This window comes from Limulus polyphemus, unplaced genomic scaffold, assembly GCF_000517525.1.
Source record: "Limulus polyphemus unplaced genomic scaffold, Limulus_polyphemus-2.1.2 Scaffold734, whole genome shotgun sequence".
NCBI lineage: Eukaryota > Metazoa > Arthropoda > Merostomata > Xiphosura > Limulidae > Limulus > Limulus polyphemus.
In genome coordinates, this window is record NW_013666344.1 from 260,211 (window position 1) to 284,429 (window position 24,219).

The window sequence follows — 24,219 nt, forward strand, 5'->3', positions numbered from 1 at the left end:
AGATAAAAATTAGGAAAATTCAGTGAATTTCTTGTGATTCATTGATGCTTCTAGTTCATGAATAGCTAAAACATAAATTAACATAGGCATCAAAAAGTTGCTTACAAGTTAATTCTGGCATATTTAGCATGTCAGTGTGTGTATTTTATGTATAAACCATTTTTGTTTACCATTAAGTTTTATGGAATGTTAAAGCAGCCATAACATATTACATAAACAATAGCTAGGTTCCCACCTGAATGAAATGAAAGAGTTCTAGACAAGTCTTCATTTTGTCTTTGTAAAACTAGGTCAGGTATCTGAAGAAGACAGACCACTATTGAAATATGTAGCATGCCCCCCCCCAAAAAAAAATCAATATAACCATTACATTATTCTTAAGTATTGTCTGTTAGTTTACTATTGTATTAGCATAATGTATTTCCATTCATAAGTATATTTGAGGTGATTGTGATATTGAAGAAGATACTGTTTTTTAACAATCTGAAGAGGAGATTATCAGTATGTTGCATCAGATTCTGACTTATTAAATTTACTCAATCAAAACAGATTTAATTAAAGTTTGCCAAAGGGACCTAAAGATGATTGTGCCAAAAATCAACTAATTTATCACATTTTTCTCGCTTGGATGAAAAAGTAGCTTCAGTTCTTGTGTCACCAGTGTACAATCATACTCAATCATGATGGGAATTATCATCTTTTTAACTACCTTCAAACTGCAAGTGAATGAACATCTTGTCATTGAACACATCCTTTTCACTTTGTTCAATTGGATGTGTAGCTCTTATCCAAGGATTGACATTTTTTCTTGGTGGGAGAATATGTGATGAATTAAAGTTAGCATTATTTCACCCTTCAAATGCAGGTATCTGTTGGCACAAAATCATTACCTGACATATATTTATATGGAAAGCAAGCAGAATATAGTTTACTCTGTATCAAACAGCTCTTAATCTCCAATGAAACTAGCTTTTAAAGGAGATTAAAAAGCTGTTTTAAACTGAAATAGAAAAACAGAAGAAAAAGACATTTCACAGTACTTTGGCATTTTAGATATTTGTTGTTTTTTTCCTCATTTGGTCTTTGCATTCTGAACAAATTCTGCACGTTTATATACGTTTTCCATAAATGTAATATCAGCTTCTAAAAGCCTATTAATTTTTTATAGTTCCTCTCGAAGGTGGTTAATAAATGGAAACACCTCTGTCAGTAAGACTACTACCCTGTCTATCTAAAAAGCAAGTTCTCATTTGTCTTTTTTATTGCACATCTACAAAATCAGTGCTTTTGAAACATGATGAAATTTAGATATATTACTTGCCATTTTAAGTTTTAGAACTTTTCCACCTTACCTAACCATCTTTGGTTCAATTCAAACACAGTTAATGGGATAATTATTTACCACACTTAGCATTTACATTGAGAAGTGTTCCTCGTGGGAGTACTGGCAAATCCCCTGGTTTTTTACTTTGTGGGAGAGATTTGAAGTTTCTTCTTGATTTGTAGTGCCAGGATGCTGTTGAGGAACAATCTGATACTTTACCCACAATTCAGTTCATTGTTAAAAAATGTTTGAGGCTGTTATTTGGATAAGGTCCATCCTTTCTATTATCATACTGTTACATACTTATTACATTACACACAAATAATGTGTGTTAGTAATAACTTGTGTGTTTACTACTTATGTTTTGTGCAATCATCTTTCCGAGCTTAAACTACAGTATATGATGTAACTCAAAAGTCACATAATTTAGGTGTGCAAGGTGTTTATTAGATTGTAACATAGAGTTTTGTTGATTATTGTAAATGTGTGACACTGTCATTTGCTGTGTTGCAGTTATAATTACTTAACTGTCAAGTTAGTTGATGAGTTTTTCCTTAGTAGTTTTATAATTAATACCACTTATGCAAGCAATACCATGAAGATGGGAATTTACTGTTGCCTGTTGGATTTACCACTCATCATGTGAATGTTACTTGTCCAGCATTTATGAATTGTCTTGCATATCTCATTTTATGTGTTAATAAACAGTTCCCAAGATGTTTGGTTATTGAGCTATTCAAACTTGTGGTAGATGACCTAGTTAACACATTATGGAATAAGATTGCCACTTGCTATCCTGAGATAAACTGTTTGTGCAGAATCCATTGCCAAACACTCAGTTTCAGCTTGTATATAGTAGTCTTAGACTACACATTTAATAAAATTATCAATTTGATAATGACATTTTTTTATCTATTTTTGCATATCTTTGAATGGTAGTGTATCAATAATTGTAGTTTCTTTTTCTACAAATAGTAGTTTGAATGTCACTCCAGTTTTGACTTTCTTTTTATAGGTATCCCATCTAATGTGCCATTTTAATTACTTTGTCTGCCCGATAGAGATTGATGAAAAATTGACAAGGGACTGTACACCTTCTGCCTTGTTTCAGCCAACAGAGTATAGTCTACCAATGCTACTCCAAGGAATATTCGACCTTGTAAGATTTCACTAGGTTTTTCTCAATAAATGTTGATATTCCATATAATAAAATTCAAATATAATTAATATGTCATCAATTTAAATTTTAAAAGTAATAGGCTCGTATTATTTACAGTGATACTTTTTACATATACTTTTTTTTTAAGCTTTGTATTTAATTTATAAAATTTCACAGTAATATTTAGCAAACAAGTAGGTTTTAGAATAGAAAAATTGAGAAACATCTTAAATAATGTTAAGTTTAATGGGAGTGATATTTGCAAACAACAAAAAATAGATTGAATTGTGAACAGCTTTACAGTGCAGTTGTTTCTAGCACTTAATACTCTAATGTTTCAGCCTATTTGAGTGGGCCATTGTTAGGCAATTTATGATTAACAACAATTGTAATTCAAAGTGTGATGGTTATTATTGGCCTATTGCCAAATTGATGAACTCTATGTAGATTATTAGCTAGAGTCTTCTTAATTCAGAAATCCTGAATAATTTTTTAACACCTGTAGGCTCATTTTAGTTTAAGATTCAAAGTCACAATGGGCAAAAAGTTGTGTGGGTTATTAGGGCTATCAAATGCTTAATTAGGTTGTGAATATTATTCCATTTCCATTAGGAGTGACGTAGATGTTTTTGTTTTTAACAATTCTTATTGAATCAATTGCTGTGTCACTATGAGGTTTTACTTCTATATTCATCACCTCCTTCATTTCTACTGCTCCAGTGCTTGGCTAACCTGCTTTTTCAAACTTTTTGGTGTAGGGTGGATCTGTGAAACCTCTATCTTGCAAAATTCCAAAAAATAAAAACGGTACAGTATAGATCCAATGTGGGCACAACCAGCTGAAAAGGTACAATATTATCCCTTGATGATTCTAATTGTAGATGGGTCTGATACAGAAGTACTACCACTAGTAGATGATGTTGATGGTTCTTCAATGAATGTAGACAAATCTGAATAACTGATCCATCAATAATACATTGTACTACTTCTGTGTTTTTAATGCACCTTTACTCTTATTAGTTGGCCAGGTAAAGGCCCATGGAAGGTATCTTTACATAAGGCAGTATTATAATCTCACTTATCATCCAAATGTTGCTTCATATAAGGTAAGGCTACTTTTAAGTTGAAACAAACCATACAGAAATGATTCGAGCTTGGAGAGAGATAGTTTTGGAAGACATATAGGATAATTTGTAATGGGAGAATAGGAAGACAGATTCATACTAACCCATTTCTTCTAGAATAAGGACTTTTTTTCAACAAAATCTGCAATCATATTGACAAGCTTAATTCTGTTTTTCATGGACTCGCCTAAATTTCTATCTATCTCAACATCACTATTACCACTAATAACCTTATCTAAGCAATAAATGAAAAGATCAGTAACTCTTTCAGACAGTAAAAATTACTTTTTCAGTCTTCAATGACACAACTCTATTACTCTTCTATACTTGGTAATTACCCTGTCTTCATTGCTGTCTTATGTACCACTGTTCATTGGTAAAGAGTAGCTCAAGTGGGTTGGTGGTGTTAACTAGCTGCCTCCGTTTCAGTCACTTCAAAATTAGGGATGGCTAGTACATATAGCCCTGAATAGCTTTGAGCAAAATTACAAAAAACAAACACATTCTGTATCATGCTGGATTTGACCAGGAGTTAAGTAAGAAAGCATTAGAGCCTCATAACTCATTCTTTTCCTTATCTTGATAATATCATGAAGCCATGATTAGAAATCATTAGATTAGCCATCTCAAACCATTCCATTAACTGATTGATTTCTGATGTGATATCCTCAGTTATGGTGGCAGTATGTTTTGTTCCAGCAGATGGGCCAATTGTATTGAGTACACATCCCTCTGAAAGTTTGAGGAAAATGAAATTGAGCAGGTAATGGACACTGTATGTTCTACGCTGAAACTCAAGAAGTGTAGATAGTATCCCAAGTAACTGTTATGTATTCAACAATTATTAAGGTTAAATCACTTATGCCACAACAGGAACTAGTTTTCTTCCAGCAGATGGGCCAATTGTATTGAGTACACATCCCTCTGAAAGTTTGAGGAAAATGAAATTGAACAGGTAATGGACACTGTATGTTCTACACTGAAACTCAAGAAGTGTAGATAGTATCCCAAGTAACTGTTATGTATTCAGTAGTATGTATTCAACAATTATTAAGGGTTAAATCACTTATGCCACAACAGGAACTAGTTTATGATGCAAGCAACTTACTGATGAGTTGAATGTCTTAAAACTATTATCCTTATTTTGTTGCCTTTGTTTTTTATTGTCTCCAAATATATTGAAAAAACTCGCCATCTCTCAGAAGCACAAGTTTGTTTTTAGCTTAATCCAAAATATAGAATGAGCTCTTCTAGTGTTTCTGTGTTTTGTATTTTGTACATATATTTCAATCTTATGCACAGGAATGAATTGGTATTTAGTCCACCTTAACCAGGCCACATCATCTTCAAAATTTAGGGATGACATGCTATGAAAATCAAGATGTGGGCCACTAATTGCCTCTTACAATACTTGTAGAAGTGGGTCTCTTAGTTCAGTGGCTACCTTGGTGTCAAGGACTTGAGCTACTTGAGGTCTGTCTTCAACTACAAATCAAGATATGGACCACTACTGACCTCTTGCAGTGCTTGTAGAAGTGGGTCTGTTACAGTGTTAAGGACTTGAGCTATGAGAGGCCTAACTTCAACCAAAACCACTACATCAAGAGGAAATACCTGTTCAAGAAGTAGTCAGGACAACAGTGGGCATCTTGAGGCCTAACAAGTGATAGTTGATCAAAACAGATAACCTGGCTTGTTCTGTAACACTTTCAAACCATTTGACTTTCAGTAAACAAGTCTGATGTCCATTTTATCCAAGGATAACATCCTATAATCTTACCCCTAGTCTCTGTTCTTCATCTATGTCATTGTCATCCTCATCAAAATGAACATTATCTACAATAATTCTTCTAGTGTAGGAAGTATTGCACCTGTTTCAAATGAAGGCTATTTCATTTGATATTATGATATCCAGGAAATAAGTTTGGATGATGTTTTTTTCACTCAGCAGATTCACCATCCCTACCAGTATCTACATTTCACCTGCTTAGACTGCTTACTTGTATAAAGCTGTTTATTTGCAAGTTGGGACAAGGCAGTGAGTCATCCTGATAGAATAGTGAATGATGAGTGTAGACACAGGTGCACAAGCTACCAATTTCACAGACTGTACTTATACAATAAAATGGGCAAGTCAGTATGAGAGTGCAGTGTAGCACTATAATAAACTGTGTTGGTTGTATTAAAAAATTAGAGCAGTTGTATGGTCTCAGACTGTGTAGTTGTTATGAGACTGGATGTATGAATAAACTCCCATTAAATACTGATTCTGATAGCACAGACTTGTCTAATATAATCTTATGAAACATAAAGGTATTTACAAATTAATTATCTTGTTTAGGAATTTATGTTTAATATGTAAAACACAAAATTGATTAAAAATATGCTATTAAAAGTCAGTATCAAACTATGCTGTAAATAAATGTGTACAGATCTTGCTTATTCTTACTTTTGAAATAGTTGCATTTTAGGTGTGATTCTTTATCATGATGGAGTAAAGAATTGTTTAAAAGAAATGATATAGTCTGACCTAAGTATCACCAGTATATTATATTATGTTTTCCTGTTAAATTAGTTTGACACTTGATATAAAAAAAGCCAGTTTGAAACATAATTCAGATATAAAGTAAATTAAAGAACAGCCTGTTTGTCATCCTAAAACTTGTCATCTGTTATTTAAAAGTTCCTTATCATTAATTATAATTGTATTATTTTTTGTAGCTAGGTCTTCCCAAGACAGTTATTTTATATCCATTTGTGCTGCATTCATTATCCCTGTCTCTCTTCAGTTCTATAATTGGCCCATTTGGAGGATTTTTTGCCAGTGGCTTTAAGCGTGCATTTAAACTAAAGGTACAATATTTCTATCTTACATACTAAATATGTAAAGTAAAGATAAAAGCATGTAAGTAATATTTTCATATAACTGGAATTTTTGACAGTTTCCAAATTGCTAAAATTCTTACTTTGGAGTATCAACAGGATTTTTATTATTATTATTGAAAAATATTTACACTACAACCCTTTGATATTTGTTCAATGTATGACACAATATCAGTAGCCATGGGAAACTTAAACACTATTTATTCTGTCATAAAACACTTTTAATAAAGGGTAAATAGTGAAAAATCTCAAGACAATATTTGCATGTAATGTACTTTGGTTTGAGGCTATAGTAAAGTGTATCTTCAACTCAAGTATAGATTGCTCATTTTTGTTTCATCTGTCTCAAACTTCTTTATTTTTGTATGTGATAGAGTACATCATGATTAAATAGTAAAATGTTTCTCAATATTAGGATTTTGGTGATATCATTCCAGGCCATGGAGGAATCATGGACAGGTTTGACTGTCAGTTTCTCATGGCAACATTTGTTAATGTCTACATTCACAGTTTTATCAGGTGGGATGATTTTATGGTTTTAAAAATGATGCATTTACATTTTATGATGTGTAAACTTTGGCTTTGTCTTTTTTGTATCACTTTTGTATTATTTATCTTTGATAGTTTGATGTCAGATCTGAAAGTTTTTTTTGACATTTTATAAGAAAAAGTAGATGTTTTTGTGTGACATATATTTAATCTCTGCTATATCTATCAGCTATGAAGTAAAATATGAAACAAAAATATTTTTAATAAATTCAATATGTATCATCAAGACACCTGTTACATCAGTGATAAATTGCTCTATATTTTGTCTGAGTATCATTATTTTGTTCCTTCTGAAAACTTAGGCAACTCCTTTTGTTTTAAAAACTTACTATATTGTTGATAGATAAAGAAAAACCCCCCACTATATATGTGTGTGTATATATATATATATATAATACTTGTTTGCATTATTACTGGTTTTCTAATCAGGTACACAGTAATAAAATTACTCTAAAACAGGATGATCCATCCTTTTCCTTATGTAAGGCTGGGCTTTAGAGGATGAAAGCATTGAGGATCTAAAATTTATTTGTAAATAGAAATGTTTTAATGCATAAACTTGAAATGAAATAGGTAATTCATAATGAATCTACAGGCTGGATAAATTCAGTTATGAAGGTGTCTGTTGGTCCATGCTGCTTTAGAATATTTAGATTGCTTTGTCACCGAAACTAAAATGAGGGTTATCCCAATTGAAATTATATTAACACAGAAACTAAAGAAATATCGAATCTAATAAAAAGCTATACTAGTCAGTTTATGCTGAGTAATAATAAAAGTTGACAGAAAATGTAAAAATAAAGATTAAGGATTTATTTCTTCAAATACATTAAGGGTAAGCAAAATGTTAGAATGGGAGTAGGGTCTTTGAGCGATGATACCAGAATGCTGATATCTGATGATTATGGGGTGACTGGGTTATCAAATTTTTCTATTTCTTCAGTTTTTACTAATGAAGATTTAAGTAGTATTCTTCACTCTGAATGGTAGTTAGGTGGAAACAAGACTGAACAAGATGATCACATTAATCTGAACTTGTTAACAAAAATTAAGAAGTTTAAAGAATAATAAAGCATGTGGGCCAGAATATTTACTCAAGGGGTTTAAAAGAGTTAAGGATTGGGCATATGAGCCACTTGCTATTATTTTTTCTAAGTCCTTGAATAGTGGGCAGTGCCAAAAGATTGGAAATTGTCCCATGTTACTCCTCTTTTTAAGGGAGGTAATAAAAATTGTCCCAGTAATTATAGACCTATTAGTGTTACATAGTGGTGGGAAAAGTTCTTAAGTCTGATGAAATATGCTTTGTAACCTCATTTAACAAAGTTTAAAATTTTGTTGGATAGTCAGCATGATTTCACTGAGGGGAAGATATTGCCTAACTAATCTTTAGACATTATTTGAAGAGGTTACTGCTTATGCAGTTGAGAGTACAAGTGTGGATGTGGTGTATCTGGATTTTTGGAAAGCATTTGACAAAGTGCCACATAAAAGGCTCGTCAAAAATGTTTTTTCTGTATGTGTGGAGGATAGGTTGGCTTATTGGATAGAAAACTGATTAGATGGAAGAAATAAGATGGTTGTTATAGATGAAGTTCAGTCACACTGGATTAATGCCACTAGTGAGGGTACCTAAGGGTTCATTATTAGGACCTTTGCTCTTTCTGATTTACATCAATCACATAGATTAATGAATGGTCAATTGATTATTTAAATTTGCTGATGATGTTAAAGTTTTGGGTGTTGCTGCCTTACAAAAGTATATGGATTATTTGGTAAGTTGGAGGAATATATAGCAGATTGCTTTTGATTATAATAAATGCAAAGTAATGTATGTGGGATTTCACAACATAAGTTATGAGTATAATTTTGATAGAAATAACCTTAACAGTGTTATGGAAGAAAAAGTCTTGATGTTCTGGTTGATCAGTTTCTTAAGCCATCCAAGTAATGTGCTGTTGCTAGTGGCAGGGCAAATATGACTTTAGATTGTATCTACAGAAATATTTAACAGAAGTTGAAAGAGGTTATAATGTTATTGTATAGATCTTTGATTAGACCACACTCGAAATGTTGTGTTCATTCTTGGGTTCCTTACCTCAGAAAGAACATTGAATTGTTGAAAAAGGTTTAGAGGAGGGCAGACTACTAGGGTAATACTTGGGATGTAAAGGTTATTCTATGAGAATAAGTTAATTTCTCCAAACTTGTTTTCTCTTGAAAAAAAAGAATTAATAATGTTGATGCATCATGTTTTTCATATTTAATGGTGAGAATGGTAAGACTAGGGGACACAAACATAAATTTTGGCAGGGAAAAAGTCATCTTCAGCCAAGACAACTTTTCTAACAGGGTGATTGACCTCTGGAATGGGTTACCTTTGTATGTGGTGGATGCAGTTAATTTAAGTGAGTTTAAGAGAAAGCTTGATAAATAAACATTTGAATGATAAAGGTTAGTTTGATGGGGATTTTTCTGTTTTTTAGGGTTTAATTTAATTTAGTGGATAGGATAACCTAGGTGGACCAAAAAGGTCCCTTGTTGCTTTTTATGTTTTGTTAATCAAAACCAAGCAGGAATTAAAATTACTACACTTATTTTTATGAAAATTAGTGCATAATTTCTAAATAAAGCTATACATTTTTGAAATATCTTTTATATTGGATCTTTAACTATGAAAACTATAAAAGTGTTGTGTAATAATATTAAACTGAAGAAAGCATGATTCAAATATTTGATATATCAACTAAATATCTCAAGTTAATTAGTTTTTTCTGTTATTCAGATATTAATTTCGTTTGTGTAATTGTAAAATATTGTATCCATTTTGTTAGCCTCTGCAACTTGTCATCACATGTAGTTAAGCCTTATAGAGATCAAAATATGTAATAGTTTTTAAGTACTTGATGTTTTATTTTCCCTATATTTACTAAATAATAACATGAAATGAAATATAAGCTTATCATTTGTTACATGAAAAAAAAAGTTTTCAGTTCCCTTTTATTTTATTTAACCCAATCACTTATATTGTTTGCCACACCTCTATGAAGAAATTATTGATTATTGTTAGATATACACCACAGTTTAAATTTAATGCAAGTGTTATGATTTAGATAATTTAAGTATAGTGCATGAATGTTAAATTTAGTATTTTTACAAGCGATAATTTATCACAGGTTTGTATACATAACTGTGTGAATCATAAGTTGTGTGGTTAAATTGTTGTGAATTGGCACTTGTTGTATTATTATGTCATGTTACTAGAAATTTTTAAGTTTTTCTTGTTGTTTTAATTGAGTGTTATTGCATCATAGTGTTGCATAGTGTGTAGAATATTTTAGGCCTCTGTTGGGCTATAAATACGCATCCAAAATGTACTTTGAGTTAGTTATATAGATAGATGGATCTAGACTGAGTAATTGTGAGTTTAGCCATAAGAGTGCATAGTGGCAACTTCTAAAGTGAATTATCACAGATTTTCTTGTAATAACAGAGTAGAGAAGAAACTATTTGCCTTGTCAATTGTGCTCTAAAGTAACTAAATCAGCCTGTGTGGAGTTTGATGAAAAGAGACAATTAGTTAAAGCTGTGGATACAACTGTGGTAATTAACTGTGTAATGAACATTTGTATATACATTTGATTTGTTTTAATATTTTTTTAAAAAAACAAGTGGACTCTGTGCTCTTTGTTTATTGTTAAAATTTATTTCCAACAAGTCACAGACATCGACTGTAAAGAATCCAGCCCACACATACATATAACACCTGACAATTATATATTTACTTGTATAGTTCAACTTAGTATTGTGATATATAAGCAAAATGCCAGTCACTTAAAACATAGGAGTATATGTCACAAAATAATCCTATGGAGTGGTCCTTCAGGAAAATTTTTAACTTGTAATTCAAGAATTAACCTTTTATGATAACTGATTCTTGGTTGGTCTGTACTTCTTAGATAATGGGTATTTTACTCAACCAAAAAGGAATCTCTTGTAGGAACATGTTATTCATCAAGATATAAGATTAAACTATTGACTAAAAAATATTTTTTGTTACAGTCATTTCAAATTCATTACATATGGTCTATAGGATAGATTAGTGTATGTAGTAAAAACACTCAAGTGTTTGTATTCTTCATTTTTTTTCCTAAAGAGCCCCTAGTTTACAAAAGCTACTACAGCAGGTGCACAACTGGAAAGCAGATGAGCAGCTGGAATTTTTTAATGCCCTGAAGGACTCTCTTATAGCTAAAGGATTACTCTAGTGACACCATGAACATGAGAATAACCTGTTTTGGGATGTAAGTCTATTATATCGGTAAGTTGGTGTTTCTAATAGCATCCATTATATTTTTAAATAATGTTTATACATAAATAATTAGAATAGTGTAAAAGAAATAACTAACTTTCATCTAAACAAAAGCACTCACCAAAGTAAAATACACTATAGCTTCATTTTGAAACTTGTTAATCTTTTATTGAAACTGTTGTTTATTTCAATGTTTGAACTACAGTTATGCATTATTTAGTCACAAAATAATGAGTATTTAAAAACTTCCAATCATTTACTACCAGGCTAACAACACACATCAAATACTGCTAATCCAAGATCTTTTAGAAGGAAGATTTACCTTCTAAAAGCATTCAGTTTATCAGGTTTCTTTGACAGTGATTTATCCACATAACTTTCCAACTCTCATATCTTTTTTAAGTATTGTAATAAAAGTGTTGTGTAAAGATAAAACTGCAATTAATAGGTTTTGTTAAAAGAATAAATAAATCCTAGATCTTCTGCTGTAAAATTAGTTTTTTAACTTGTGGGAAAAAAGGATTGCATGATCCATCTGTTAATATAACCACATTTTATTTCTTCTGTAAAAAACCTTTAAAAATCGAGATCATTTAGTTGACAAGTAATATTCTTTGTACGATGATTGAAAATTTGACCAACCTTGCAACTACCATTTAACCATATAATTATACATACTATAACTTTTAATGTAGTAAGTGTATCTTTATGAAATTTGAAAATATTTTATTAAACATTACAAGTCTTTTGTACACAAAAATTTGTTTTTTAATTATGAATTATTAATAAACATCTCTCTGTGGCTTCATGGAGAGTCTGACTAGTCTTAGAGATTTTCATGTTAATATTAAATATACTTTTTTCATCTTATAGTTTTCACATTTCCTTTGTGTAATCTCTTAAACTTCCTAAATGAACATCAAAAGTTTTTGTTTTGTTTTTTCAATAAAAATATATCTTGTCATTTTTTTTATTTTCCCTTATACTCTGTACAAGCTTAGTCTATTTGAATGACCTTATAACCACCACCAAAAATTACAATATGAATCTAAATTCCCTGTTTTTCTTTCTAGAGTTGACTGCTTATTGTTAAAGACAATTATACAGTTTTTATTCTTGCAGCCAAAGCTAATACAGCTCAAATCTCCAAGTCATTTAGACTTCTTGCTTTAATGCCTTTTAAATTATCACCAAAATATATTATCACAGTAGGGAAGATTTTTTACCAGCATATTCTGTCAGATTACAATATGCTGTGTTTATGAGACATGTTCATGCTATTGAGTATTCATTATTTAATTTTTCTTGTATAACCTAACAATTTTCTAAATTTTACAAATTTAGTTACTTTTTATAACAATAAATAGAAAATATGTATGAAATAAATTTAGTATTCATGAGTGGGTCTTCCATTTTTTCTTTCTCTCAAGATCTCGATGAAAGTTAATCCTATTTTTTGTATGGGTGTAGTTAGTACTTTACTTGATTTTTATTTATTTTAGATATGCAACTCAGAACACAAAATTTTTAACATAAAACAAAAAACAGTGTCCTAAAAACTACCATAATGCAATTGGCTTTTTAACTAAGCTGTATGTGTAGTAAAATGGTTTCCTTACCTGATCAAAGCAACCTCGAGGACAGCAGACTATGAAATTGCCACAGAATAACACAAAACTGACTGGGAGAATGAGCTAGCTTGTTCAAAAATTAGCAAATTTTTTCTATTTCTATTGGTTGTAAATAATCTAATAACAAATGTCATGGAGAACTATTCACATTTTTTAAAGGCAACATGAGCTATGTTGGGTTGGCATGTGAATTTCAGTTTACGGCATATAACACATTAAATCAAGAAGAATAGAAGCTATAAGTTTTCATTTTATCTTGGGGATGTTTAATGTATAAGCCTGTATGTCCTCAGAAACTTAAAAAATAATATGGTATGGAAAAAAATTTTAAAATGAGTAATTCAAAACAAAGAAGTGGCACATGATACATAAAAGTGAAGATTGAGAATTTAGTTTAAAATTTTCGTTTAAAATTAAGATACATATAATATTAAAAGTTGAATTATAAACTACTTTTAATGTCAAGTTTATTGACAGACATTGATAATAAAGTAATTTAATTAAATTTTGATTGTTACTCTGTAAAAAGGTCATGACGTGCACTTTGACCTTTTAGAGGGTTAAAGTATTTCAGTGTATATCTTTTACATTGAACATACATTTACTATTTTCTGATCATGGGGAGAGATATCTAAATAAAATATTGTGTTAATGATGTACAAGTATTACAGAGATGCAAACCTATTTGTAATTTGTAAGAAATGAAACATCTTACAACTGAAATGTTTTTGTATATTATGCAATAGGGAACAGTATCCATCTTGCATAACCATTCAAACCTGCTAAGTATCTTGTGATAATAGTTTAGTTGAGCACTGCAATATAAGGTGTATGTTTCTAGTTTTTAATAATAAATCTAAATTACTCTTTTTTTTTTTCTTTCTAGAATGGCTTCAAATTGTAACATGAAACTACATTAGTTTATCCTGAGTAGCTTTAAGCTGATAACAGTATACATCTATTTATAATCATATTTTATTGTTTTATTTTACTTTTTATTGCCCTTTGAACCACGTCTAACTACTATCCGTGGCATTATAAGTTGTAACTCACTTGGGGGCACATGCAGCTTACGTTATGCTTTCGAATTACATTATCTACGTGCTGCTTGTGTGCATGCCTCTTGAAGCACTTATTATATTATTATTATTTATTTTACCTTATCTAATCTTAACTAACATAAAAAGATCCCTATTTTTACATTTTAGTTACATTTATAACAATAACTAAAGAATAAATGTGAAAAACAAGAAATAAAGTACTTACCCAATCTTCTTTTTTTCTTGCTGTCAATTGTCGATTATACTCAAGTCTACATATTCTATACTAATGGTAGTAGTGCATTAAATAATTTTTATTTAATTAAATTATGCACCAAAGAACAAGACTAATAACATGCAAAAAGCAGACAATTTTCCTTAACTCTCAAAATTTTTCTGACTTTCTAACTCTACGACAAGAACAATTAGAAATTCATCCAATCTAGTCATTGGAATGAAGTTTATTTATACTCTGAGTGAAATCTGTTCAGAACACAGCATTATACAATATGCCATTTGATAGATGAAAACCTTGACTTTCTGTTGGTTATAGGTAATATATAATTAAACATAAAGAGAACTACTAACAAGAGAGGATGTGACAGGTAGGTGTGGCAGAAGGGGTGTAATTTTATATTTATAGCTATGTAACCAAACAGAATTGAAGTCTATCAAAATTATGGTTTGTTTGAAAAGTGATGCTTCTACAGAGAGTAATTTACATTTAATTTCATACTTTAAGGAGTGGTGGATAAAATAGAGAAGACAAGATGCCTAGAGAAAATGTCATGAGTGTCACATTGGGGAAAATTTGAGATCTTTTTTTAATATTACTTTGTAGAATTAGGAACTTAAAACTTATATACTATTAAAATATAGATTATTAGCTACTATTTTATGCTATACTAATTGGTGTAAGATACCTGAGGTGAAAGGGTTAATTCATCATTTGAGTATACTTAGTGTGAACATGCTTTTGGCCTTAATTTGGTTATTTTAAAGTTCAGTAAAGGATGCATTCTTCAAGACTATATAGGTTTATTTTGTTGTCTAAACCTAAGTGTAATTAGTGAATTTTCAAATGTTAATGCAAGTCCACACTTTCTGATGATTTTACAGAAACTATTTGCTCTAACTTTGTACAGGCTTAGAGACATTCTACAGATCAATTCAGAATGCCTTTCCTTTTGAAAATAAATTAGTAGACAGGTGCTTATTATCTGTTTATGAAATCCTTGTTTAATCTTTTGTATTTCAAATGTAATTCTAATTCTATCGAACATTTAATTATTGTATGCTGTCTGGAGTGCAGAAGGCATTATAGCAAGAAAGGATGAAGTTCTGGAAATAATTGTTTTTATCACCCTACATTATGCTTTATCAGGGGTGTACACGATAAAAAATACAACATATAAAAAAAGGCTAGAATAAGAGCAATTTTCATTGTTCTCTTGAATTCATGTTGTTGTTATTCTTTTCACATGTAAATAATATAGTTGTATGAACTATTAAGTTGAGCAAATGGTGCCTTTCACATCATACTTAATCATTATTTCATATATTTGGTTATTGTACTGTTACAGACTTGAAAACAAATGCACTTTATTCCTAGACGAGTTATTGCAATTAACATTACATGGGTAGATGCTCATGTAGCCCTCTGTACAATTAACATTACCTATTTAGATGGTCATGTTACTTGCTATTCAATTAGCATTATATAGCTAATTGCCCTTGTTACTCTCCATGCAATTAACATTATAGCTAGATACTCACGTCACCCTTTATGTAGTTAACATTGGACTGTTATATCACCCTCTGTATTCATGAAGCTTGTTTTACTTAAGGCAAACAAAATACATTCATTTTAAGACAGTGATCAGTAACTTGTTGTGGCAATTTTGTTAAATATTTAACATTTCATGACTAAAAGTAATTGCACTTGGAAAATATTAAAGATTAAAAATCCCTTCACAATTACTTAAATTGCAGTATACTTTTACAAATGAATTATTTTTCATTCATGGACATATAATTCTTTCGTATATATAGTTTGGATATTAATATATCATTGATTTTGTAAATAGTTTTGTATTATTTAACTTTTATATTTATTCATTTGAAATTTTACTTTGCAGAAATGATTGCTGTTATCAAGAGGATTAAAGACCTATTTTTATGTAAAAATATGGTATTAAGATTGTGTCTTAAAAGTGCAGTTTTGATTTGTAGTATTTCTGTTGTTGTAATGCTAGAAAAAAGAACAACCTGTCTGTAAACAAAGCCAGTGATACTAAATGTATATGGTAATTTTGTATTTCAGTGAAAAGCGGGATTAATTATGAATATGAGTTTGATAGGTTACTTTGAAATGAGGCTAGAAATTATCATATTGTTTTGTTTTTGCTGTTGTTGACACAAGTTCATATATAATCTGTTTCTTTTGTGTTTTTTTTCTATACTTCTAGAGTAAGCTACCTCTGTGAATAATATAGTGAAAGTTAAAGTGGAAAAAAAACAGTACTTACTTCTTTAAGTTATGAAGTTAAATTTCTAGTCAACAACAACAAAAAGAGAAAGAGAGATGACTTCTTATGAGTAGGATGTCTTGAATGTTGTCTTAGTATTAATAAGAGTATAGTCGAAAGTTGTGTCTTTAATTCTTGACAAAAATTGTGCATTTTGTATCAATTGGAGTAAATTCCGGTTGTTTTTATTATTTTACTGACTGCTGTTTTTGTTAAAAATCTAGCTAATCTCTTTCACTTCCATATATCTAGATAAACAACTCTCCCAGTGTCAGGTTTACTTTTAGATATACAATAAAAAAAAAACATTTTAATAATTCATTAGTTATTTGAGACTAGAAACTTGAAACCAGGGAGGTTTAAATGGAAATGTTCTTTCTTCAAAGTGATACAGGTTGTTTTATTTCCTATAATATTGCCCATGGAATGGAAGAGTTAAGAAATTGTAATTATTTCACCAAAATTAACTCCTTAAACCCTAGTGGATGCTAACAGTGTCTGGCTAAAATCCTGATTTACCTATTGGATGGGGACAGCGATCGATAACATTTATTTCTCTTTGGCTGAAAACTAATCCAGTCCATGTTATTATCCACAAAATTAAGAAAGTTGAAGTTTTATAAGGTATGGTAATGATTATTAGGAAACCATGAAAATAATTCCGGGAAAAAAAGTTACGGGTTTAATTAAAGTTAAATTTCTGAAATAAACTGAAAAATTAAATATGTAACCAGATTATTATAGAGTTTACATATGGTTATAATATTTCAAAAGGTGTTACACTGAGTAATTATATAATGAGGCAAAACACCTCATTTTAGTGTATTTATGCTATGTATTTTTATATATGGAGATGCTTTTATTACTAGAAGTAGGATATAAATTATTCCCTCAAATGAGTGATTAAGATTGCAAGGGGTTATAAAGAACATGCATTTGAACATAAAGAAAATGGCTTGTTGGGTACATTCTACAAATCAGTTAAAAAGTGAAACTGTTTATACATTATGATTTAATGTTTCTGTTATTAGCATTTTAATTGAGAACACATTTTTGTTTAGTAATGATTATATTAGAGGTGTGGTATTTTTAGCATATTTTTGTTATTAAAGGAGGTTGTTTGTTATAAGCACAAGATATCTTTAAAAGAAAAATAATGTGTTATATAATATTTTGGTTTCTTAGTGTAAATTCATAATGAAATTAAAATCAGTCAAGTCAGTTGAAGAGTTTAAGCATTTAGAGCAAAGACTGTTAAGAGGATGACTTGATTTACATGCTCTGGTGGTTGGGTTTGAGTTTTGATGTTTGGCATCTAACATCAAAACTGCTCATGATTGCTATGTTTTATAACATGTAATACACAAAAAATCTGTAATAATCCTCTTTTTTTTCAGTATCATTTATTATTCTATAATTTGTTTCATACAATTATAGGGTTAAATATTTTTTAAAAAACATCACATATTTTCCCTGTACCATCAATCAAAGCTCCTAAAACTCTTCCCTAATTCTTTCTCATGTCTGAATGGATGACAACAACAACATATTGACATGGTTTCAGTCACAAAACCAAGAAATCAATGTACAGTTTCTTTTTTCTTTATTTGCTTGTCCTTCTTTTATGTCTCAGTTTTTGGCTATTTCCATGACTCAAAATTCTTCCCTTAAATTTTGGACACCTATTCAGAAGAATATTTACCTATGTATTCAAACTTGTATATGTTATTCACATTCCAAAATCTAAATGATTCTTGCAGTATACAAGTTTCATATTTTAGCCATAAGTAATAGCAATAATGTGATACATATATGCTCCAAGAAATATTTTGTAACATTTAATAAGATGACATGTTATTGTTTACTTTTACAAAAGTCAAAATTTTGGAATTTTTATTCCACAGCAATTTAATGTGTAGTGTTTGGAAGTTATCTAACATAGATTTTGTTGTATAGAAAAACATCATCACTTTATGTTTTGATTGAAAAAGAGTTCAATGACCATATTGTCTTCAAAACCTTTAAAGTGTCTTCTTTTTAATTCAACAAACAGCCTTGTCCTCAAAACATTTAGAAAGGTCTACATCAAGTAGGTTTTCTGGTTTTTGCATTTATTATCTCTATATGTAGACAAGAAATTAACAAGAACTCAAATTTGAAGTTCTATAGCTAATTGTGGTTGTGTTTGTATAATTATTTCTTTTAAATTTTATTTGCAATTCAGGTTCTATTACTGTAACGTAAATGTAAAACTTGATTTCAGAATTAATGAAAGTTACTGCTCTAGTAAACTATAGTTTTGGTTATCATAAGAAGTATGTTCATAATTTTCCACTTTATAAAACTTAAATGTAAGAATTCTGTAATATGAACATGCTTTGTTACTATGTGTGGATATACCATGTTTTTAATGTTAAATATAAAGATGAGTTATAAATTTTCTTTACTACATTTTCTTATATGATAAAGGGTTGTGGTTATTAACAGGTAATTATTATTATCATTAACTATGTATGAATATCTGTATGTTTATTTTTTTATGTAACTAAATTAATATTTGACAATTATGTATTGATTTAATATGTAATTTCTATTTTTAGAAAATCAGCTGCAGCATCAGTTTATCCCAGTACAGTTTTGTTTTAAGTTATATATAATTATTTGTTTCAGATGTTATACAAGTACATAATATTTGTTTGAAAGAAATTAAAACTGTAGTTACTAGATGCAGGATGGTTTTTAACTACTGCCTTTAAATATGACCGTTTCTGGTAGAGTAAAAGCTGACTCCTTCACAAGACATCAGTTCTGGTATTTGTGATAAAGGATATATTCTGTGTTAAAATTGCCCTTTAAGTACTTTAAGTTATAACAATAGGTAGGCAACAATGATTTTTAAGCTTAAGGAAGAATTGTATTGATGGTGGAATATACTACATGTTTCGACCAATGTGCTGTCGAAACATATAGCATGTTCCACCATCTATAAAATTCTGCCTTAAGCTTATAAATCATTGTTTGCCTACCTAATATTATATAAGCATAATGTGCTTCCTTACTTAAGTAGTTTAAATTGTTAGCTTCTTAGATTCTATTTCCATATCACTATGTAATGTAAAAAAAAAGTCTTAAGTTGTATCCAAAATTGCTTAAATATTAGATTTATACAATCTTTTTCATCATCTTTCCACTTAAGTACATTGTTCTAATGGATCAAGGACACCTCCCTGTTTCACATCCTATTATGTGAGAATGAATGAGCCTTTTGGGTAATGTAGAAATATAAGTAAACTTAAACACCACAATTGTTGAATAATAATGAATTAAGCTTTTATACACAATGATTTATCTATAGATAATTTTAATCCTACGTTATAGACATTAAGTTTAATACTACATTGATAGTGAAGATTGAATTTTGCTTGAAATAGTCCTACAGGGCAATGTGTATGTGAAAGGAAGTAAGTATTTACAGTTGTAAGCTTATATTCTTAAATGTTTACAAGAGAAAGAAACTCTGGTCAAATAGTTATATGTCTGTCAGCAGAGTGCTTCATTATAAGAAATGATTAGCAAGATAGATGGTATAGCTTAAGAACAATGCAAGCTCTTGAAGATTTGAAGTACAAAGAAGAAAGTGATATCATACTTAAAGATTTTCTAAATAAAGACAAATGTAAATATTGCTATATATAAGTACATATATTATCCAGAAAGTCTTGCTTTGGCAGGACAAAATTTACTATTTAAAATTGAAATCTATATCGTATGTGCCTTTAATCAATTATCATACAGCTGTTTCTATAATCAAGTAAGTGTTTTGTTTTCAAATATCAAATTTTATAGTTTAATCAAACATGTAGCTAATTGTATATACAAAGAACCTGACTAGGAGGTATGTGTAGTGAATTAAGCTTAGAAAACATGCCCACATCTTTCTGGTCAATTAATAAATAGTAATTACTTAACATTTTTTTTTCATAAATAAGACAGTGTTTTATGTAAGTCCACTTACTATATAATGTTTGCTCAGTCTAAGTTTTATTAATTGAGAATCAGTGGTAGCAAAATCTCTATGTTTTTTAATACAGTTACTGCAATATAGTAAATTCTACAGACACTTTTACATAAACAGCTTTAATTTACAGAACTTTAGGAAATATGTTTTTAGACAGAACAAATATGAAACCTCTGGGCTTAAAAATCGTTTAAGAAAAATCACAAAATCTTTTTTAAAATATTTTAATAAAAAAGTTACCTTTTAGTTGCACCTGAATTATTATTGTACTCAATAAGTGATATGGGGTACTTTAAGAAAGACATTTTTAACATGAAATATATTTGTTTTTCATAACTAATAGTGTGCAAAAAATCTAGTGAAAATTTAAAATTGTTCACTTTCAGAAACTTGAGACCAAGTGTTATATTGCTATTAGCAAAGCCAAAATAATTTTTCTCTATAATGGTCAGAAAGAAAGATTGTTATTCAATTGCTATTTCCATGTTTATTGCTGAATTGACAAAGCCCTGTAATGTTTTAGACCATGTAATTTAAAAATATTTTGTATTGGAAACTTAAGCAAGTGTCATTCTTTACAAGTCTTTTTTTTTTTTTTAATAAACATTTCCACTAAAAGTGTATTCCTTTATCATGAATAATAAATTTTTTATACCTGGAATTTTGTAGATCAAAAAGTGGGTTAACTTGTATATCAGAGCCAATAATACAAATTATTTTGTTGTTGATATTGTACTTATAGCCTTAGTAGTTTTGCCATAAACAAACTGTTATTTTTGAATACCTGAATACTTAAAAATAACTTGAAGGATTAATAAGTTTAATTTGCTTATTTCAAACGTGGGTATGCAGAATGGGTACTAAAATTGTATTGTATATAGCACAAAAATCTGGATTAAGAAATGTTGGCTTATGTTCATTTAAATTAAGAATACTATAATCTTCAACTTATTGTCAAAAGCAAACATTTTCTTTTATGCTATTTGTTGGTGTGAAAATATAAGTATGGTCATAATTATTTAAGTTTAGTTTAAAATAGAAATAATAATTTCAGTTGTTAGTTATTATTTCTATATCCAGTTTGAAAGAAATAGATATGATTACCTTGAAATACTATTTGTAACTTTGTTATTCATAACTCAAAATAAATACAAAATCACCTTAGAAACTTTATTAAACAAACTTTTATTATGAAGAAATAAAAGAAAATTGCATAAGAAACTAAAAATTAAAAAAATTGAGCACTGGGAAAAAAAAAAAAGTACTTGTAAAAGTCTTTGAGGAGAATGTTTAGTGAGAAAATATAAATACCAACTCAAACAAATAGCATTATCCAAAGTAACAAAGAAATACATATGAATGAACATTATTCTGTATGAGGTGGGTGTGTTAAAAACCAAATGGTCAATTTGCCAGTTAGATATTACATAATTTATGTGGTTAAAGAATTATCACTGAATATGTAAACTATGACGTTTTTACTCATCTCCACATTAAAACTTTTTTTTTAGTTATTATAGTTATCTGCTTTTTACTTATGTCAAATCATCAATAAAAAAGGCAAGATATGAATTATTTGCTCTAAAAAACCTCAAGACCAATCAAGTGAGACTGATAAGGCTTTGTCCCTTCCTCATGAATTGCTTTGTATTTTGTTCTTCAGTGTCATATTTGTTCATCTTTCTCCTTCTCTCTTCCTTATTAGTTTCATATGAAAAACCTGCCTTCATCAGGCAGATACTGGACCAGTGCTTCTGGGATTGTTCGCACTGTGCTATGGTTGGTATATTGAATTAAATTCCTCACTCACATTCTTCCTTTGTTGATGCAGATAGATTACAGGGTTGAGTATGTAATATTAATCTAATTTTAAATATGCAAATCATCAAGTAACAAGAAAACCACAACCAACATACTCATGGTAGAAATGCATGTACAAGAACAACAGTTGGACATGGTTTGGCAATTCCTAGTGTGATGCCACCAAAAATGTATCACTTTTTGGAAGGGTATGTAATGGTCCTGTTTGGCACAAATTATTAATGTACTCAGATCATGATGTTGTGTACAGATCCAGGATTTAGAATTTCCAAGATATGGTTATCCCTTTTGTATAATGACACTGAGAAACAAAAGAATATGTCCAAATTCAGAGCACCAGGACCATCCAGTAAGAGACCTGCAACAAGTCATACTCCAGCTCTGATATGCACAGTGCAGCATCTTGCAACATGTGAGAATCCTCAAATACAAAAATCAAGAGCTTAAGCCATCCATGTATCTCAGCCAACAGTGTGCTACATAATCTGAAGGATTTTCATCTGTAAAATGAAGCCAATGGGGTATAAGTCCACCAAGATAAGCCTTCTAGTCATACGTCCTATTCAACTGCCACATACCTCAAGCAGTGGGAGAATGAATTTAGTATTTATACTGTTCCTTATGGATTGTACAAATGAGTTCTGGGAAAATGTTGTCTTCATACACTTGATGTATTATAGAAAGTAAGCAGGGAGGAGTGGTGCAATGAAAACTAGGCTATAGTGCTATTGTCAAGATGTACAGTCGTCAAATAGAGTGCATCTAGAGAGGCTCCAAAATCTTTTTAATATGCTGATATGCTGCATCATGGGCTGGGATATTGTTCTTCATCCATTTCTCTTCAGCTTTGATGAATGATTATTTCTATGTGTTATACGACTTGGTTAGTTGCATGTGCTTCTATTCTTTCAATTTAAATTTTACACTTCAAATACATCTTTGTTGGCGATATCACTACTACTGCCAAAACTGCAGCGGCTAACAACAGAGTTTTCTCTTAGGTTTGAAAGCATTTGAGGCACTTGAATGAATGAAGGAAATCAAGTTGCACAAGATTTATAGAGTGGTGATTGGTTAGAGTTCTGAAACAGTTGGTTGTTCAAAACACTAATGACACTTTGTTTTGAAATATTTTGCCTATGCACAAATGTATTTTGAATGTTTTCAGGCTCTCTAACGCCCATTTCTACTTCACACACAAGGCAGTGAAGACATTTATCAACATTCTAAAGTTATCCTTCATGGTGACTGAATTATGTATGAAAACAAAAGAATTTATTTTTGATGTTCTCAGTTTAATGTTTTGAAATTTATTGGCAGTATGAAGAAAAAACCGATTGTGTAATAGTCATCATAAAATTGATTACTTCTTATCTGTGGGTATTACTCCCGTGCCAGGTATCACAAAGACATGCAGAGAATGTCCGAATAAGACATCGATATTAAGTTGAACATTTATGTTCTCAACAGTAAAGTTTCTTCCTCATCCAATTTAATAGGTACACTGTTGTAATTTAGTTTGTGCTGTAATGGGTGTTGTCTTTGGTTTGGTACTTTTCTTTAATTGTTCTACAGTCGTGGGATTTCTAGGGTAAAAATTTAATGTTTCACACTGTACTTTATGTGAAAGCTTTCGGTACTACTTAAACTATTCTCAGGCAACAATAAAATCATAAAAATCAAACTGGTGTATTTACGTGTTTTACACTCACCAAAAAGAAACCTATTATTCTATATGTATTTGAAGAACTAGTAGCAATCCGCCACAATTTAATTCTTTGTATTGTTATCTGACACTGGGCAGCTTGTACATAATAAGTAGAGTTGTTT

The 24,219-nt window shown here is 30.1% G+C and overlaps 1 protein-coding gene across 4 annotated transcripts in view; it reads left to right on the top strand.

Annotated features, from left to right (window-relative positions):
* Positions 1-21,229, top strand: part of LOC106460244 (phosphatidate cytidylyltransferase, photoreceptor-specific-like) — a 103,524-nt gene extending 82,295 nt beyond the window's left edge. For 3 of the 4 annotated variants that reach the window (XM_013919928.2, XM_013919929.2, XM_022386909.1), the window contains 5 exons: positions 2,340-2,483; positions 6,329-6,460; positions 6,906-7,009; positions 11,196-11,360; positions 16,161-21,229. In XM_013919928.2, the coding sequence (XP_013775382.1) occupies positions 2,340-2,483; positions 6,329-6,460; positions 6,906-7,009; positions 11,196-11,307 (492 nt within the window). In that variant the 3' untranslated portion in view covers positions 11,308-11,360; positions 16,161-21,229. Of the gene's footprint in view, positions 1-2,339; positions 2,484-3,241; positions 3,608-6,328; positions 6,461-6,905; positions 7,010-11,195; positions 11,361-16,160 lie in introns of those variants that run through there. The other variant, XM_022386910.1, reaches the window with a different exon arrangement.
* Positions 21,230-24,219: the final 2,990 nt, after the last annotated feature.